This window comes from Choristoneura fumiferana, chromosome 26, assembly GCF_025370935.1.
Source record: "Choristoneura fumiferana chromosome 26, NRCan_CFum_1, whole genome shotgun sequence".
Classification (NCBI taxonomy): Eukaryota; Metazoa; Arthropoda; class Insecta; order Lepidoptera; family Tortricidae; genus Choristoneura; species Choristoneura fumiferana.
In genome coordinates, this window is record NC_133497.1 from 9185885 (window position 1) to 9207026 (window position 21142).

General features: G+C 39.8%; 2 protein-coding genes across 2 annotated transcripts in view; both read left to right on the forward strand.

Moving 5' to 3' along the window:
• The first annotated feature begins 3779 nt into the window (after positions 1-3779).
• On the forward strand, positions 3780-4526 carry LOC141443138 (uncharacterized). The gene has a single exon (XM_074108349.1). The coding sequence runs from the start codon at positions 3780-3782 to the stop codon at positions 4524-4526; it is 747 nt and encodes a 248-aa protein (XP_073964450.1).
• A 321-nt stretch (positions 4527-4847) lies between these two features.
• Positions 4848-21142, forward strand: part of LOC141443140 (uncharacterized) — a 34660-nt gene continuing 18365 nt past the window's right edge. The window contains exons 1-10 of the mRNA XM_074108350.1: positions 4848-5083; positions 7015-7987; positions 9755-9884; positions 10186-10253; positions 12747-12967; positions 14886-15007; positions 17440-17714; positions 18205-18345; positions 18565-18646; positions 20324-20603. Of these exons, the coding sequence (XP_073964451.1) occupies positions 7027-7987; positions 9755-9884; positions 10186-10253; positions 12747-12967; positions 14886-15007; positions 17440-17714; positions 18205-18345; positions 18565-18646; positions 20324-20603 (2280 nt within the window). The 5' untranslated portion in view covers positions 4848-5083; positions 7015-7026. The remainder of the gene's footprint in view (positions 5084-7014; positions 7988-9754; positions 9885-10185; positions 10254-12746; positions 12968-14885; positions 15008-17439; positions 17715-18204; positions 18346-18564; positions 18647-20323; positions 20604-21142) is intronic.

A 21142-nucleotide genomic window follows, 5' to 3' on the forward strand; every position in this document is an offset into this window, starting at 1 on the left:
CCTATTTCGGGCGTGTCCGACACGCTCTTGGCCGGTTTTTGTTTGTGTCTGTGGCCTAACGATAAACTTGGTAGGTTAACTATCGAAATGCGCATGGGAAAGAAGAGTAGGCCTTTTTTAATTCAGATTCTAGATAATTAATAATGGAATATGTGAACACGAGGGAATAATAAAGATATTAATTACTTAAAAAATGTTTTTCTCTCTTTTACAATTTTTGGGACTGTTTCACCATCCATTGATTAGCGTTAACCGACGGTTAAATGTGATGCCATCTCCGTCTATTCGAACACAACAAATAGAGACGGCATCACACCTAACCGCCTAACCGTTAACTTAACACTAATCAGTGGATGGTGAAACTTAGAAGGTTTTACTTTGTATTTATTCTTCTTCTGCATTGATTGCTTGTCATCCATGTGTACGTCACTCTTCTAAATAAACTCATATTGAAAGCTAACGTTATTATTTTAATATGGTAGCAGAGCGTTAAATAATATTCCAAATTCATCGCAATAGTAAGGAAAAATAAGCTCTCGATCATGCAAGGCGTGAAGTTCGAGATCGGTCGGCTCGACGGTCCTGCTAACTGGCAGACATGGAGGTACAAAATAAGACTATTATTGAAAGGTACTCCAGGTACGCTAGAAGCGATTGAAGGAAAATTACGGCCAAGTATTCCCGGCAAGTCGGCAAACAGCCGACGAGTTAGCTAAATATGAATCCGACATAGAAAAATTTCAAAATTTGACAGTCAAGCCTTGTTAATTCTAACGACAAACATGACAGAGGAGACATTGCAAAAAGTGATGCGATGCGAAACTTCAAGTGAGATGTGGATAGAGCTTCACAGGCTTTACGATGGAGCAAAAGAAGACAGGAGCTACGATCTCTGTATGAGGTTCTTCCGCTACCAAAAAAGCGAGGAGCATGATATGGCCACTCATATTTCGGCTCTCAAAACCTATGGTACGATTTAAACACCGAAATAGAAGGAAATGATCTACCAGAGATTTTATTAATATGTAAAATACTTGATACACTTCCTGAGCAGTATTTCAGTTTCAAATCTAGCTGGCTTTTGATGAACCAGAAGGAAAGAAATATTGAAAATCTCACGACTCAGTTATGTACTCATGAGAGAGCTTTGAAAAATGTTAATGAAAGTGACATGAAGATTGAAGCACTGCAAGTCATGAGGTCGAAAGAGAAAAGAAAGGACAGAGATTGCAAGATGAAATGTAACTACTGTGGACAGCTTGGACATAGAGTCAAAACTTGCTCCAAATGGAAAGCAGATGGGAGACCACCAAAACCGAAAACTACTTCAAGTCAAAGTACGTCCAACGTTAACATGAACTTGATGGCGCTTGACAGTAGCACAGCAGACAAGGATAGCGATAACTGGTACGTGGATAATGGTGCAACTAGCCATGTGACCAATAGAAGCGACCTGTTTAAGACCTTCGAGTACTTCACTGGTGCTCATACTGTGACAACTGCCAACGGCTCAGCAGTCCATGCGATTGGTAAGGGAAGCCTTGAGATTGAGGCTGATGTACGAGGAACAAAGGAGCTGATAACTCTAAATGACGTATGGTTCGTACCTTCCATTAAGAAAAATCTATATTCAGTTCTGTCAGCTCAAGATAGATTACCGAACACCGTGTTTGAGTCTCGAACAGAAGAGTGCGTAATTAAATTTGAAGGAGGTCGAGATCTACTAATTGGAAAAAGGGATCCGCATGGAGGCTTGTACAAGTTATTAGCGAAGAACGTTAAACGGCCCCATGAAACCAATGTGTTAATAGATGACTCCAACATGATGCAATTATATCACGAACGTTTGGGACACCAGAACAAAGTTCATGTTAAGAAGGTAATAGAGAAGGAGCTGGGCATAAAGCTAAAATTAGATTCCGAGTTATGCGAAGGGTGCGTGTTTGGAAAAGCCCATCGACTCAAATTTGGTACAAGGGAGCGCGCAACTTGTCCAGGAGAGCTAATACATACCGACGTATGTGGGCCATTCAGATTTTCATTTTTAAAGTACAGATACTTCGTACTGTTTAAAGACGACTTCACTAAATTTCGCCAAGTCTATTTTATGAAGGAAAAGGGAGAAGTACACGAGAAACTTGAGCAAATGTTGGCAGAAACTAAAACGACTGGACATATTGTAAAAGAGATTCTAAGTGACAATGGAGGCGAGTTTGATAATGAAAAAGTGAGAGTGATATTGAAGAAGTACGGAATAAGGCAAAGACTCACAATGCCTTACACGCCGGAACAGAATGGTTGTTGTGAGCGCGAAAACAGAACGCTGGTAGAGTGTGCCAGAACCATGATGTATGGACAAGAAGACACGCTGCCACAAGGCTTGTGGGCTGAGCTTGTCAATACAGCTGCTTACATATTAAACCGTACTGGTCCAACACAGCAAGAGAAGTCGCCATTCGAGCTTTGGTTTAGTAAAAAACCCAATATCAAGCACTTACGAATCATCGGAAGCACCTGTTACTCCCACATTCCAAAATGTAACCGAAAGAAAATGGACAAGAAAGCAGTGAAAGGGATTTTGATTGGTTACGATAACGACGATGGATACAGAATTTGGTGTAAAGAAAATAACACATTAATAAGGTCAAGAGACGTTTCTTTTCAAGAGAAGACACTAGCACCTACTAATGAATTTTTCTTACAGCCCTTATTAGAAGACCCAGTACCGTCGACATCCACAAAAGACCTATCAGATGAAGAAACAGGTGAAGGCAATGAAAATGAAGATAGCTCTGATCACGAAAATATTTTCAACAAATCAATTGACTCACAAAGAGAAGTTGATAGCGAGTTAGAAAGTGATGGTTATCTATCTGCTCAAGAAGTAGAAGCGGAAGGCATAAGAACTCTGAGACAGAGAAACACCATCAAACTTCCCTCGAAGTTCAATGATTACGTGATGAATGTTGTTGACAGTATGGAGCAAGCAAAGGTGGAGCCTAAGACATTTAAAGAAGCAATGCTTCATCCTGACAAAGAAAGATGGGTTGAAGCTATGGGTCAAGAACTAAATTCCCTTAAAGAGAATGACACGTGGGAAATGGTACCATTACCTCAGAATAGGAAAGCCATACCATGTAAATGGATCTATAAGGTAAAAACCAAACCCGACGGTGCTATCGAAAGATACAAAGCCCGACTAGTCATTAAAGGATTTACTCAAAAGCAAGGACTCGACTATTACGAAACCTTCAGTCCAGTTGCTAAGACAAGCACTATTAGAGCACTATTGAGTGTAGCTGCAAAGGAGAAGATGAAGTTAGGACAATTTGATGTGTCGACTGCATTTCTATATGGCATCTTAAACGAGGAGATATATATGAAGCCGCCAGAAGGGCTGACTAATATTGACTCGAAAATGGTGTGCAAACTAAAGAAAAGCTTGTACGGATTAAAACAAGCGCCGAGATGCTGGAATGCTTGCATTACCGAGCATATTATGAAAATTGGCTTTAAGCAAAGTTCTGCAGATCCATGCTTGTTCACCAGAACAGAAGGCGGGGGAGAAAAGTCATAATAGCTCTGTACGTTGATGATGGATTAGTGGCTGCATCTGATGAAAGGGAGTGGAAGATCTATATGATGAACTCGGAAAGAGATTTAAGATTACCACTAAGCCGGCGTCATATTTTCTAGGTGTTGAAATCAAGACACATGACGATGGTTCTATTAAAATTGACCAGAAGGCATATGCAGATAAAATTCTACAACGTTTTAGCATGACGAACTGCAAGCCCGTGCCAACCCCGATTGTAAAAAATATGCAAAAAGTCACGACGTCTGAGAACAAAGAAAAGTTCCCATATCGTGAAGCAGTAGGCGCTTTGTCATATCTTATGGTGGGCACAAGACCGGATATTGCTTACGCAGTTGGAGTAGTATCGAGAACCCTACAAAATCCAACTGATGGAGATATTATACGGGTCAAACGAATATTGAGATACATCCAAGGCACAAAGGAGTACGGCATCACATACAAAGGTAACAATAAGCCTATTACTATGTACACAGATGCCGATCTTGGAGGTGATCCAACCACAGGCCGCTCAACATCAGGGATGGTTTGCCTGTTTTCGAGTGGAGCTATCTCCTGGCGGAGCCTGCGCCAAAGAACAGTAGCACTTTCATCAAGCGAAGCGGAGATTGTTGCTGCAAGTGAAGCCACACGCGAACTACTGTGGCTAAAACATATCATAGAGGACGTGGCTATGAATGTTCAAACCGTAGAATTGCTGATTGATAGTGAGTCTGCGTTGAAACTCAGCAAGAACCCTATAGAAAGGCACCACCAGACTAAACACATGCATGTTCAGAGGAGGCACTTCTTCCTGCGAGAATGTTTGATGCAAGACACAAATAATTTAATAGCAAAGAAAGTGTCCTCAGAGCAAAACGTCGCGGACATGATGACTAAGCCGCTCTATAAGCCTAGACTGCTTGTATTGATGGAACCACTGGGCATGTAGGCGTCCTATGAAGATGGGAGGGAATGTTAAGAAGAAGGTTTTACTTTGTATTTTTATTCTTCTTCTGCATTGATTGCTTGTCATCCATGTGTACGTCACTCTTCTAAATAAACTCATATTGAAAGCTAACGTTATTATTTTAATAAAACACCCATAATGATCGTATTTATATCATTTAAAGTAGGTAAATTTTCACTCGAATAAAGTGATTCGAGATCGAGATGTGAAGCATTAGTTGCACACTAATATTTAAAAAAAATCAATAATAATGCGAATAGGGTAAAAATATTTTTAATAATGGTAACATTAAAATGACGGCCATGGCAGTTCGGTCACGCGAAAAAAATGTGAATTTGTGATTAAAAATTTCATTGTTTCAATAAAGCCATTTAGTTTAAAATCTTGATTATTGTTAATAAGAACTGTTCAAAAGTGCATTTATTGGTTATGTGTTCGCGATCGCGCAAGTTTTGGAGGGAAACAGCAAGTTTCTTTCTCACGCACGAAATGTGTTGATAAAAAAAACTGTGTTTTTTTGTATCAAATGTCCGTCATAGGTACGTTTTTTTACCTTCATAAAATATCGATTAACTCTGCGTGTTCCGAAGCGGCCTTTAGTGTACCGGGGAGGCTTTCTGGGAGGTTTTTAAGCCTTTGTTTACATTATTTGTTAACTTTTTCGATGTTTGTGTAAACAAGATCGGTTAAAATTGTTTTTGGTGATGTGGCTTAGGCATTATTATCGTGTTTTCGCCGTGTCGAGCTCGTCCTCGGCATCAAATGTTTAGTGGAAATACTTATGTTGTTAATAAGCGCAAGTTGCGTGTATTTCTGACATTAATTAAGTATCTAGATTGCGCGATTGTGGTGCATATTTTCTAGACAATAAGGTGTTATTTGTGCATGTATCGTCGAAGGTGTTTACTTATTTTATTTAAGTAGGTATTATGTATATGAATGTAATTGCCAGTAGTACAAAGAGAGTAGAGGCACGGGCATAAAGAAGGGGGACGAGGGGGCAGAGCCCGCAAGGAAAAAAACAAACATAATCTATGAAGGTTTTTGAAAAAAATGAATATTTGATACTTGGATAGGCGAAACAGTAAAGGCGGGACGGGGGCGAAGCCCCCCGGGGGGGCCGTGCCTCCCGCAATAAAGAAAAGCCAGGTAACGTGATTGCTCAACTATAGGTTAGGTTAGTATTTTGTCAAGACGCGAACCGCCTTAACTAGGCAGAATAGGAGCTCCGCAAAGTCGTTAAATAAGTTGTTAAAAGTTAGATTAAGTATGCCAAAGTAACTTTCTGGGTAACTAATTTATGCGTAAGTAATTTTCTGCCTAAACAATATTGGGAACTCACAAATTATGCGTAAAGCCCATTCGGCTTACATTGCATTGGTTATGCATAAGAGAATTCTACGTAAACTGTTAAGCGAAAACAGTTTCGGCATAAATACTAATATGCGTAAACAGATTATGCAAAATAGAATTATGACAAAAAAATATGCGTAAACAAAGGAAACCATCCTGGCACGGCCTTTGGCACGGCCCGTTAATATTGTGTCTTAAGCATACAAGGGGTTAGTATTGAAGAGTATAGTTATACCTACACAATTTAGGATATTTTAAGTATCAACAAATTGCCATTTCGTCTTAACAACTAATAATTGACTTAAAAAAACTTAGACTTAAAAATTGCCATTTCGTCTCAACAACTAATTGACTTAACGAATAACTGATTTAAAAAAAAAAATCTTTGTTGTCTGTGTGCCGTCCATAACATTATGTTTTAGGTCCCCGTCAGTTCCTCTCCCAAAAAATCGAAATTTTCATAAACCAAACAATCTCCTCATGTGTGTAATGTCTTAACGTCGACATTGGCAAAATACGTCTTGCTAAAACGGCAAGAGTGTAAGCCATAAAAAAAAATACCCTGATTATGTAGATTTGCATCAACAGACAGTTAAGATGGCGCCTCAGAAGAAAACACATTTGGTTAAAAACATCTTTACACAACAAACATCTTTGATGACCCGATGGCCAACTGGTTAGAGAACCTTGAGGTCCCGGGTCCGATCCCCGGCCAGGGCAGATATTTGTATGAATAATATGAATGTTTGTTCACGGGTCTTGGATGTTGAATATATATTTAGCTCTTCATATAAATATGTTTATCCGTTGCCTGCCTAGTATCCATAGTACAAGCTTTACTTAGTTTGGGACTAGGTCAATGAGGGTTTTCACAGAGGCGAAATATTGCTAGATGGCGTTAGTATCGTGTGGTCAGTTTGACGTTTGCTTGTGATTGGTTAAATAACTAAATGAGCCAGCAAGGGTGAAAGCCATTTAAAAAAAAAAATAAAAACTAAATGAGCCAATCGCAAGCAAACGTCAAACAGACCTCACGATGCTAACGCCATCTAGCGATATTTCGCCTCAGTGAAAACCCTCATTGGTGTCAGGTGTACCAGAATATTTTTTTTTTCAGTTTTGAATCAAAATGGATCCCAACATGGCAACAGAAATAGATCCGTTAAGCATGTACGAGTACCCCTCGTTCAGTTACCACCACCTCCATTACACTTATCCATATGATGTGAAACTAGAACAACCTCCCACCTATGTGAACAACAATACCGACTTAAACCATCCCCAGAACATACCAGCCGCTAATGATCCTCCACAGAACGTACCGCAAACAAGCGAGAATGACACTTCACTTGCTAACTGCAACCAAAGCTCAAATGACACAGGAAACACAGATACCAAGGTGGAAACAGACATCAAACCGGTATTCGATTTGGGCAAAGTCAAAAAAGAATCAGGCAAGAAGAGCAACTACTGGTCACAAAAGATAACCGATGAAAATTTTCCATTTTATGCTTGCGCTCTGTGTAATGTCAGTTACAAGTTGCTAAGGGACTTGGATTCACATCTGGTTGATCACAAGGAACGTTTGACTAGCTACGATCTACGGATGAAGAGCAAGTTAAAAAAAAAGCAGATGAAAAAGGAACAGAAGAAGTTGAAGAAATTGTCTAAAGAGGTGAAGCTAGAAGTGGAGATCAAACCAGAGGATGGTTACATTGGTAATGAGAAAGCTGAGGACTTCATGAATAATACTAATCCTGTTGATAATGGAAATGAGAATGCAACTTTAAGTAATGATATTATAAATAAGGTAACGGAGAAGGTGCAGGAGTTTTTAAACAATTCTACTATGAATGATTCTGTAAATAATCAGTTATTAAACAATGTTAATGGTAATGATCCTGTAAGTGCAGTGAATAATGATAAAGTGAGTAAGGCGGAGAATGAGGGTACAAAAAATGGTGAAACAAAGAGCGGAGAGAAAGAAGTTGAATACAACAAGGATTTGGAGAAGATTTACAAGTGCTCGGCTTGCCAGAAGCAGTTCTCGTTGAGTTATTATCTGAAACTACATGTGAGATCTCATACAGGTGGGTTTTTTTTTCCTTTTACTTTTAGGGGGCATCCATCAATTACGTTAGGCTTTTAGAGGGGAGGGTCCAAACCTCACCCAATCTACATGGTGAAGTGGCATATATCACGTGATTCTTTTCCCCTGAGGAACGGTATACACCATTGAGAACTTGAAAAAAAAATACATACAGTTGAACATAGAACAAAAAGAATTTCTCTGCTCACCTGCAACCTTATGATAGCTAAGTTTATGCAAGATATGCGGGTTCATGCATTTCTTCCACCTCCACACTGTAAGAACACACACAAATCACACAAACCCATCAATCACCACCACCACAATAGACTGACGCGTTTCGAACTCAACCAGAGCTCATCATCAGAGCAACACAACCGTGCACCATACTACCACAACCAACATTTTAATTTGTCAGTGTTACTCTCTAAGTACCCACCTATAGTTTTTCTCAAAGAAAACTACCCACACATATTAATAAATTTTAATCTTCATAATTGTAACCTTGATTTTTTATTTACTGTAAATTCTTTTAGTGCATTGATATGGACCTCCGCAAAGTAACCCTGATTCAATGAATTAGTCGAACATAGAACATCCTCCTTTTTTTGAAGTCAGTAAAAAAAAATGCTTACCAATAATATTTACATAAAAAATATGCGTTTTGAAAAATTTCACGAGATTTATTTTTCCCATAAGGGAGGGTGGCCGGCAGCTCATGAAAGGATAGAGAGGGCCGGGGGGGGGGGGGGGGGGGGGGTGAACAAGAGAATGGATGCAAGTGACGAGTTGTCATTCATTGCGGCATTTAAGGGGAGGCCTTTGTTCAGCTGTGAACGATTTCCGGCTGATTATGATGTCAAAGTCAAAGTCAAATAGTAGATTGATAACCGAGGGTGGAAAGTGTGACGGAAGTTCGTTCGAGCGCCAATAGTTCGAGGGGAAATGGGTAATTTCACCCGAGTTAGACACTACTTTTCATTTCGACTGTGAGGAAAGTAAAATACTACAAAAAAAATGAGAATAATAATAAATTGAATTTACTTATATCCAACCTCCAACGGTACTTTTTCGACCAGGCCACTTGCCACGGCCGGCTATAAATAAAAATCGAGTTGGTCACGACCAAGGAGCTTATATACAAAACTGGAGGTTGAACGCCGAACGAGGAAGTTTGACCTTTATTACTTATTTATATATTCCATCTCTTTCTTTCACATTTCACGAATGACTTCCATCTCTTTCTTAAGCTAACCAAAGAAAGAGATGGAATATGTATGTGACTTAATAAAGATCAAATTTCTTGTTGCAAACGGATGTTTTGCGTTCAACCTCCAGTGTTGTATATAAGCTCCTTGGTCACGACGTGCATCTAGATGGCCATGCCGAAACGTGAAAAAAAAGTGTCATTGACGTAACTCAATTATCTTCGACTCCGTGACTAATCGAAAAATTAAAAAAAAAAAAATTTCCACCCTAGAGATGAAAACGCAATTTTCCACCCGGCTATCTACCCAGGAAAATTAAACTTTGAGGAGGAGGAGAGATGTTCGGAATACTGAATACTGATATTCTCATTTTGTTGTACTATTTTAATTTCCTCACAGTCGAAATGAAAAGTAGAGTGTCTAACTCGGGTGAAATTACCCATTTCCCCTCGAACTATTGGCGCTCTCACTTCGTTCGAGCGCCAGAAATATCTCAGGTGAAATGGGTCACTTTCCACCCTTGGTTATCAATCTACTATTGACATGGATGTTTGTTTTAGACGAGAAACCGTACACTTGTAGCGAGTGTGGGCAATCGTTCATCACAGCAAGCAAACTCGGGCGACACAACAAGCGCATACACCTGGCCATCAAGTACCAGTGCAGGATATGCTACAAGATATTCACCAGGTACGCTGGCCACTATGGTCTCTCAAGCCATGGGTTGTGGGTTCAAATCCTGGACTCGCACCTTTTTAATTTTTTAGAATTCGTTCATTACCTTGTTACCTTTTCTTCAGAGTTGATATTAAACTAACCTAACCTAACCTACTGCATTCTATATGATGACATTTAAAAAAATCGTGAACACAGCACGGTTCTATATATTTTATGGCAAACGTTGGTATGGCAAGTGGAATTCGGGCAAATGAAATTCGGGCAAGTGAAGGTAAACGGAGTGGGGCCACTTATTAATTCATGATTTTTTCAGATTCGAGTATCTGACACGGCATTTCGACAAAAAGCACGCTGAAGACAAGTTAGAGGGAGAACCGTATGGTATGTATTTCCAGGGCCGTCTTTCACCTATTAGAGGCCCTGGGCAGATTAGGGTAAGGGTCCCCTACCTATGACCATAATAAAGCACTATCACAGTATAACAAGTTCTTCCTACAGTAGGCCGACGCCTTTGAAGTAGTGCGATACAGCAGCCTGTATAGGTATTTACGCAAGTAAGGGTTGTCACAAATTTAAAATTTGCAAGGTACCTAGATGTCTTTTACGAATCGGTACATGTTGGTATTGCGAATTATGTAAAACAAAATAATTTAGGGGTGGCATACTTACTAGGGGTAAGAACTATCAAAATATACTGATTATGAAATAAAAAAACGTTTTTTTTTCCACAAAATATACTTTCATAGATTAGTAACCGATAAATATTTTCGGTGTCTAGACTTAATGGACTTAAAACTCCTGTTATTTAATTTAATTATATAAAAAAGAAATAAATATAGTTATGTAAATAGATGAAATCTTAGTTCCTTGTTTATACGAGATGAAGATTTGCATGCACTGACAGGACATGTTGTATGCACCGTAATAATTTTTATTATAAATTTAAATGTTAAAAAAACGTGATTCCATAGAAGACTTGTCCCAAGCTACTAAGAACGGCGAAGTATGCAGCTGGGGCTCCTCCCACCCCTCACGCCCCGCACGATTGCTCTCTCTAGACGTCTCCGTCGGATTACTGTAGGGAAGCTTGTTATACTGTGGCACTATTTAGCTATCGGTTATCGTTTGGTAATGGAGTAGGGTTTGGGGGGGCCCCAACCCATCGCGGGGCCTGGGCACGTGCCCAGTGTGCCCAGTGGAGAAGAGGGGCCTGTGTATTTCTTATCATTAATTTGTTACTTTAGTTTTGGATGTCTGCACGTATTTATTTAAGTATAATAAAATAGTACAAGTACAGAAGCTTCTCTACTGTACAAAAGTGATGTTTGGGCATAAGAATCGTGCCTACTTTAAGCTTCTCTGTCTATCACATAACTCGTGTTCACTCGCACGCGGCACGTGTAGTGCTAGGATTGCTACTAATGTCACCATCATCAGATGTTTGAATATAGTTGTACAATTCACAATAAAATTAAATTGGGATGTCCCAATTTTTGACGACATATAATAAATCGAAAACCATTTGGAGAAATAGGCTTCGTGAAGCGTTTTCAGAAATCAGATTCCAAAAATGTGATAAGCTGATTTAAATAAACAAAATTTAAGTAATGACCCTCATTTGACCCCTGGAGTATCTCGTCACAAAGGCAGTTATAAAGCAGGTCTACACTCTTAAGCAAATTGACAGTTTGAAATGTTCCTGTCCTGCTTATAATAGCAAAGAGTGACAAAGATAGAACTTTAATCACATGATGCGCAACTGGCCTTAAACAGTTGTCATTTATCGTAAAGTCCGAAATGTATACGAGTATTTCCAATGTATTTTTACAAATTAAATTATTAAATTTGTATGTTACAAGTAAATACAAAATAATTTAAATATCAGATTTTTAAAAAGATATCTATTTACTATCACACCATTAAATAAACAAAGGAATAATCGAAGCTAAAAGAAGAGAAATAAAATAAAACTATTTGTCATGGTTAATTTAGGACTCTAAGCCGTGCTTGAATTATTGTCAAATTGTAATGCCACAGATTATGTTATGTACGACCTGAATTTTTCCAGGCAATGGAACGTGGCTGTCTCACTGTGACGTCATCCAGCGTATTTCGTAAAAAAAATATAAAAAAAAAATACTTATCCAAATTCAAAATCAATGAAAACGGTATCTTAAAATATCCTATTCTTTCCAAAAATAAGATAAAAACTATAGCGAAAATACAAACTGAGACATGGATGCACAGAAAAACCAGAAAAAGAGACCAGCGCTGGGAATCGAACCCAGGTCCTCAGCAATCCGTGCTGCGTGCTATAACCCCTACACCACCGCTGGACAGGAATTTAGACACGAATTTTTCCTATGCATACATATCTCAGGTTGCTTATTTCTACTACGCTACTTATGCAGCAGCACCTATCATAAAAACCAATCATAAAAACTATAGGTTATTTTTTTTGGTGCATCCCAATTAAATTTACTGCGTATGAACTAAGGTACACACTATGACATTCTTGTTCAACTTTGCTTTTGTGATGGCAGCCACATTGGATTTGAATTTTTTTCTTGTGAAGATTCTATTTTTCAAGCCTTTTTATTTTTCGAGCCCCAACGCAAAAAGTGGGGTGTTATAAGTTTCACTGCTATGTGTGTCTGTGTGTCTACACTGTACGTCTGTGTGTCTGTGGCATCGTAGCTCTTAAACGGGTGGACCGATTTGAATGCGGTTTTTTTATTTGATAGCAGGTTTCCTAGCGATGGTTCTTAGAGTCCAGCCGTTTTTTTTGTTTATTATTTGAATTCGAAATAGAAATATTTTATTCGCACTCCGCAGATTACATATCCAATTCGCAATTTCGCAATTCGTTTATAGATTACAACGCCATCCTGCCGTACCTGAAAGAATTGGAGGAACAGCTCCGGGAGAAGGCAGAGGAGGAGGCCAAGCCGAAGAGCGAAGCGTTGTGGGACGACTGGCCCGAGATGGAGGGGGCTCAGTTCGTGCCCCCCGCCCCCCCCGCCCCCCCCGCTGAGGACAACAAGTTCGACGCTCACGTCATGAACCATCTGGACATAGTCATGGATGATGTCAAGGTAGGATGGTTTCTACGACGTTACTGTGATTTGCGTCAAAATCATGTCGAACGATATACGTTATATGGATATGACTGCAATGAGGGCTATCGCGTATGAATTCGTCGCTAGAGGCGCTAGTGGAGCGTGAGGTCTCCGATATGTCAAATCTCATAGTTTTTGGGTGAGCTACGCGGGTTTATTTATAATAGGATTTTTTGTGAATATTTTGCATTACCTGAAATTAATTATGGCAATTATGCGTTAAGGGGCAATGAATGTCTGTGTTTTGAGACAGGTTTGTCTTTCGAAACCTTTTTCCTCCCTTTTTTCCGAACAAAACGGGACTTAGCAACACTGTGGTTGCTGGATATTTTTATGGTACGTTTTTAAGGTGTTTAAATATGATTTTAATCTAAACTTTGTTTTAACGCCTGTAATAACAGACTCTGAAAGCCACACTTAAAAACCTCACGCAACAGTGCGCCATCTAGTGAGACAAAAAACGATAGCCCTCATTGGTTTAAAAAAACCGGCCAAGAGCATGTCGGACACGCCCGAAATAGGGTTCCGTACCATTACGAAAAAATAAAGTATATTTTTCTAAGGATTCGTATTTTGTACGGAATATTCCAAGTTTAGGTATATTTTATACCTTAGGCTGCTATTTACTATTAAACTACTAATAATTCTGAAGCAAACTTAACAGTTTTAGTTATAGTATTTTTGATCTGTCATAGCGACATTCAATATCGATATATCGATACACAACATGTTCAAAAAGATTAAAAGTAGAGGTCAAAAATAGACGGTTTTATCGTTAAAGAGCGATCTCTACCAATTGACTTTTGAGCAATCGAAAATGTGAAATAGACAAATATGGATTATGCAATGAAAACAATGATTAGTTAAAAATTTCTAATTTCATGTTCAAAGTCTGTAGTAGTGCTAATAAGTGTTCCATTAGTGTCTTTATAAAAGATACTAGCTTTTGCCCGCGGCTTCGCCCGCGTAGAATTCGGTAAAAAGTAGCCTATGCCACTCTCTGACCCATAAACTATCTCTATGCCAAAAATCACGCCGATCCGTCGCTCCGTTTCGACGTGAAAGACGGACAAACACACACAATGATATTTTATGCAACTGTTTCGTAATTGGGTCACATGAGTGTTTTAAGGCCTAATTACTTACAGCTGCATACAATATTTATAGTTGTATTTTGTTAATTTTCTCTTGTACAATAAAGAGTTTACATACATACATCTATATCTATATCCATATATTAAATCCTCTATCATGTGTTCCGCGAACCATTGAGAATGACCTGCATTAACGAGAACTAGGTAGGTATGTCTGCCCCACGAGCTGCGCCCGCGACGACCTGCTGCTGCATGTCGTAATGACCATTATGATATAGCCGTGTTCATCGCATAATTGAGGATTTACTATATGGGTGTAGATAAACATACAAACACACAAACATACACACTTTCGCATTTATAATATTAGTAAGTAAGTAAGCAGTAACACTGGTACCCAAGAGATGGAAACAGACAACGGGGGCGTCCAATAAGAAGATGGGAGTATGATTTTCGCCTAACCCTGGGACCATACTGGACCAGAGTTGCCGCTGAACAGAGTCAATGGAGGCAGTTGGAGGAGGCCCATGTCAAAAGACACACCGAACTGAGGGACATTTTATGATAATCAATAACATACACAAAAATAGAAAACTACCAGTTGGGAACAGAAAGGCTATATTATTATTATTATTAAGTAAGTAAGTATGGATTGCGATTATTATTTCACGATAATATCATTATCGATATAGTTTAGGTAGAGTCCGTAAGTGAGCAGTTACTATGACAGATCAAAAATGCCGTCAAAATTCCGGGCTCTGGTGTGTATGTTCGAACTTTTTTGTTTCAGGTGCCCGTAGAACAGATGGACACTACGAATGGAGGTTAAGATCGAAGTGGACGAGCCGGAGGCGCCGGCCGCGGCCGACGGCGACCCCCCCAGCGACAACGACGCGGACCGCGACGACGTTAAAGACGAAAGGTGGGCGCAGTGTGACAAGGTGCCATAGTGGCTCAGGGAAGATGGACCGACGGAGGCGTGATATCATGGGACACTTGACCTAGCCCCAAACTAAGCAAAGCTTGTGCTATGGATACTAGGCAACGGATAAACATACTATATATGTCGGCGGCCGATCGTAAAATCCGCCAGATCACGAAATTCCTAGGCATATCGTGAAACGCCGTCATTTCATATATGGCTAACGTTGGCCAGGCATATCACATGTGCCTGAGAAATAATACGGCAGATCGATTAGAGCAACGCATTCGTTGATATTCCTAGCTCTATACCGGGCACATCATAAAATAGTTTCTTTTTTGGTCACTGTTGGCGCTGCGTATGCAATGCCGGCGATGTGCCAGAACCGATATGGCGGCGTTTCATGATACGCCTAGGAATTTCATGACCTGCCTAAACTGGTCAAATCATGAAATGGCGGCGTCATGATATGCCTAGGGAATTTCATGATCTGCCTAAACGTCACTAGGCAAATCGCTAAACGGTGATGAACGATATGGCGGATGTCCCTTAGCCAATTCATGAAATGGCGGCATTCACGATATGCCTAGGAATTCGTGATCTGGCGATTTTACGATCGGCCGCCGACATATAGATAAATACATACTTAAATACATATTCGAGAGCAAACATTTGTATAATCATGGCCTACCAATCCCTACAAGCTATATTTAATACAAAAATACAGCAATAGATGGCACTACTATGAACATTTGTAAATTATAAAATGTGAATAAGCCGAATTAAGTAGAAATATTGAGATTAAAATAAAGACTAGCATATTTTATAAAGACAACTTCACATCAACCTTAATTCAACTCCTTAATTTGAAGATAAGAAACACCATAAAAATAATAAATTGTGAATACGAAAGTATAGGCTACATGTGGCTACATTTCAGCTATGAGGCTTTCGTAGTGTTTTACAATTGTGACGCTAGATGGCGAATAAGCGGAATGCGCTTGCTGGGCTTGCCCCGCGCTTGCTCACATTCGTCGAAACTATTTGAGAGAAACATGCCATTCTCTTCTACTGACGTAAATAAGATAGAGATGCGTATCTCTAGTCGTCTAGGCTCAGTTGGTGAGCTTGTTGGTTGTTGTCAGTGTACCGTATCCTTAGTGTCTCACTAGATGGCAATACGTATCGTGTTATTTGTGTTCTCACTGGTGCCATCTATTGGAAAACCGAAGGAAAGAAAAATAGCCAGTTGAATAGCCAGTATTAGGGTGATACCATTTGCATAGGTGGTGTCTCTGTTATATTATCTACTTTGTGGTATTATTCATACAAATATCTGCCCCGGCCGGGAATCGAACCCGGGACCTCAAGCTTCGTAGTCAGGTACTCTAACCACTTGGCCATCCGGTCGTCCAGTGCCAGTGCCCTCTATTCTTGTTTTAAACTTAATATATTATCCCACGGGTACGCATTACCGAGATGTAAAGTCTCTCATGTCTCAATGCAGATCTTTGTCTATCTGTACGCCAAGTTTCATGTAAATCAGTTCAGCTGTTATTGCCTGATGGAGTAACAAACATCCAAACCTTGACGACCCGATGGCCTAGTGGTTAGAGAACCTGACTACGAAGCTTGAGGTCCCGGGTTCGATTCCCGTGTCGGGGCAGATATTTGTATGAAAAATACGAATGTTTGTTCTCGGGTCTTGGGTGTTTACTATGTATTTAAGTATGTATCTATCTATATAATTATATTTATCCGTTGCTTAGTACCCATAACACAAGCTTTGCTAAGCTTACTTTGGGACTAGGTCAATTGGTGTGAATGAGGGCTATCGCGTATCAATTCGCCACTAGAGGCGCTAGTGTAGCGTGAGGTCTCCGAAATGTCAAATCTCATAGTTTTTGGGTGAGCTACGCGGGTTTATCTATAATTAGAATAATTTTGTGAATATTTTGCAATATCTGAAATTAATTATGGCAATTATGCGTTACGGGGCAATGAATGTCTGTGTCTTGAGACAGTTTTGTCTTTCAGAAACCTTTGTCCTCCCTTTTTTCCGAACAAAACGGGGACTATACAACAGTGTGGCATGCTCGATATTTTTATGGCACGGTTTTAAGGTGTATTAAATATGATTTTAATCTAAACTTTGTTTTCACGCCCGTAATAACAGACTTTGAAAGCCATACTTAAAAACCTCACGCAACAGTGCGCCATCTAGTGAGACAAAAAACGATAGCCCTCATTGTCCCGTGATATTTATTTATTTATTTATTTAAACCTCCAAACATCTTCACAAACATTCACATTTATAATATAACTAGGACAAGGATTGTAGCGCTTGTAATTTTAGAAAGCTGGTCTGCAATGAAGCATATTTAAAAAAAAAATACTCAAACTTAATCTTACCCAAACTTGTATCCTTCCAGCATGTCAGACGAAGACTACTTCCCCTCAAACACGTGGACGGAGCCGCCCAAGATGGAGCCCTGCCCGTCGCCCCCCCGCGGGCGGCGCCCCAAGCAGGAAGGCCCGTTGACCTGCAAGATATGCGACAAGAGCATCAGTACCGCGTCCTACATGCGTATACACACGCGCACGCACACAGGCGAGCGGCCCTATAAGTGCTACGTGTGTGGGCGGGGCTTCATCACGAGCAGCAAGATGCATCGACACGTGCTGACACACTCCGAGACTTGGGAGAGTAAGTGTTTTTTTTTCTTGTGTCACTGCGCAACTCTGGTGAAAACGCTGCTGGTATGTCCAACCAAATCTTACAACCATACATAATAGAAACGGTTAAATCCGGCTCTGAAGATTCATAACAGTCAGATCCTCAAGCGGATCTAAATACTTAAAAAAAAATTAAACTATGTATTTTAATAAAAATTGCATGATTAACTTGATTAGCCCTAGCTTCTAATCTTAAATTGAATCGGATCCCTTGTCGGAGTCGAGATTACCCATGTCTCATAAAAACTGGCCGAATAACCGTCTTCAAATACGGCTAAGAATCATTTCGACTAAAATCTGCTGGTCTAAGTAGCAAATGGTCTGTAGCAAGTGGTCTAAAATTCTTTGACTCAAAGTCGACGGACGCGGAGCTCCTATTCCGCGTGGCTGGCCTTGACGCAACTCTAACCTAACCTATGTTTTTTAAAATTGCCTTTAATCGGCATTTATTGGTACAAAAGTATCAGTACGGCGTCGTACATGCGTATACACGCGCACGCACACAGGCGAGCGGCCCTATAAGTGCTACGTGTGTGGGCGGGGCTTCATCACGAGCAGCAAGATGCATCGACACGTGCTGACACACTCCGAGACTTGGGAGAGTAAGTGGAACTGTTGTCGGTTGGAGTTATTGGGTTGCCTTGTCTCAATGTTGCCAGGCTGCATTAATTTTGTGTGGGTGAGATTTGTTTTAATCTCCTGAGGTTCAAAGTGATAATACTAGTACATATTGTTAGCAATAGAATTTATATCTTTTGATAAAGGAATAAAGTGTCATTTTCTAGAGTCTGTTAATTTTATTTGTCTTTTTTTTTTAACAGAAGACGGTGTCAAAGTGGAGGGGGCTCAAGTGAAGGAGGAGGCTGACGCGGAGGCGGAGGGGGGCGAGGGAGGGGATAAGGAGTAAGTTCTTTATTTTAGCAAAAAAAATTGTGACGAGTAAAAAGTTTGACCTTAAAGGAATCGTTGCGAGATGCACTTTGGCTACAAATCACTAAAAACCATAATAAAAAACTTTTTAACAAAAAATATAACCAACTTCAAAACCTTGAAAATAATTTTCTACTATCAAATGATATTGTAATGCATAACTCACGTCTTAATCGAGTTTAGCGCGAATAGTCGCGCGAGCAGAGCGGTGGCGAGAAGGGCTACGAAATAACCCGAAACGTGTCGAGCTAAACTCGATTTAAGACGTGAGTTATCCGTTACAGTATCGTTTAATAAATAATAATAAATGAAATGAAATAATTTATTGCCAAACATGTGTTACATATTATCAGGTCTTACGGAATAAACTTGGTGCATCATGTTCTGCCGTTTCCGGCTTGCAAAAACATAGTTACTTACTTACTAAACGTATACTAAAAACTATCATCACTCATAAATTCACTGACCGAATATAAACATTTTTTTAATAACCATCGGTGGGTCATTTTCTTAAAATTATTTATGTTCATGTCACGAAAAATCGTTTTATATAAGTGAGTCTCACGGTAGTTTTATGTTGAAAATTTTCTACTAGTTTGAAGTCGGTGGCTCAGCACGAGCCAGCAGCAGTGATTGAAGTCCAACATACTAAGGTAGACGACTATAGTTCCACTCTTGCTGGCTTGTGCCAAGGCACCAACTTCAAACTACAATATTTTTCACCTATGATGATTACTGTGACGTTTCGAGTATGACAGTTTTAGAGATGTACCATTTATCGAGTGAACTAACGATTTTTCTAAGAGTTATTAGTGTATATTTTTGAAGAAGTTGCATTATGAACATGAAACTACCGTGAGACCCACTCATATTAAAAGATATTGTAACGGTTAACTCACGTCTTAATCCGAGTTTAGCTCGACATGTTTCGGGCTATTTCGTAGCCCTTCCTCTCAGGAGCACGCGACTCGGCGGCTGCCGCAACACGCACACCAATGAGGGCTATCGTTTTTTGTCTCACTAGATGGCGCACTGTAGCGTGAGGTTTTTAAGTATGGCTTTCAAAGTCTGTTATTACGGGCGTGAAAACAAAGTTTAGGTTAAAATCATATTTAATACACCTTAAAACCGTACCATAAAAATATCGAGCATGCCACAGTGTTGCATAGTCCCCGTTTTGTTCGGAAAAAAGGGAGGACAAAGGTTTCCGAAAGACAAAACTGTCTCAAAACACAGACATTCATTGCCCCGGAACGCATATTTGCCATAATTAATTTCAGATATTGCAAAATATTCACAAAATGATTCTAATTATAAATAAACCCGCGTAGCTCACCCAAAAACTATGAGATTTGACATTTCGGAGACCTCACGCTACACTAGCGCCTCTAGTGGCGAATTCATACGCGATAGCCCTCATTGATTTATAGGTTCATTAAATTAAAGAAATATAAAAAAAAATATGTAGAAACTTCTTTGTCTGTGCCTGTTTACACCTGATTGCCTTGGTGTTAGACGAAGATTTTACTTGTATGCACTAGAACATAAAAAGTAATTTTATGTCGCCTAGATCCCGCATAAACACGCACTTTACGAGCATGAGAAGTGAAATTTTTTTTTTTAACAAGAATCTTCGACCATGCTTTTCAGTGCAAAGAAACCGAGAAAGAAACGCGCTGTGAAGAAAAAGCGCGATTACCAGAAGCGGCCGCACGCCTGCGAGTACTGTCAGAAGCGGTTCCTGCATCTCGAGATGCTGCAAGTGCACAAGAAGAGTCACGAGGGCGAGGACGCCGTGCTAAAGTGCTATTACTGCCTCGCGGACGTTATAGACGAGGCGGGACTAAAGGAGCACGAAGCGACTCACTCCGGGCCCAAGCCTTTCTTGTGCACGCTGTGCGGGAAGGGGTACAAGAGGAGAGAAACCATGGTGAGTTAGTTGAGATAAGTTTGATCGCTATGTGTGTCTGTCTGTCTGCGGCACCGTAGCTCTTAGGGTGGACCGATTGGAATGTGGGTTTTTAGGGTCCGTCCGCGGTGTTGCTCAGGGTCTATGAATGCTAGAAAGCTTTATTTTTGCATGGATATATATTGTAAAGTATGCCGACAAAATAGTACAATAAAAAATCCCATAGACGTAAAGTGGGGGTGATTTATTTTTTCTCATCCAACTTTATAGTGTGGGGTATCATTTAATAGGTCTTTTAAAACCGATAGGGGGTTGCTAAAACGACTTTTGGATTCAGTGATCAGTTTGCAAAATATTCCACTTCAAAGTGCAAATTTTCATTAAAATCCAGCATCCCCCGTCCCCCCCTTCTAAAATCTGTCGGGTTTTTTTTATTTTTAAATTTATTTTTTTGGCAAAATGGAAGGAGAAAGGGGAGGCCTTTGCCCAGCAGTGGGAAACTATAGGCTTTTTTTTTAAATTTATTGTTTCATTTATAAAACGACGACCAGATGGCCTAG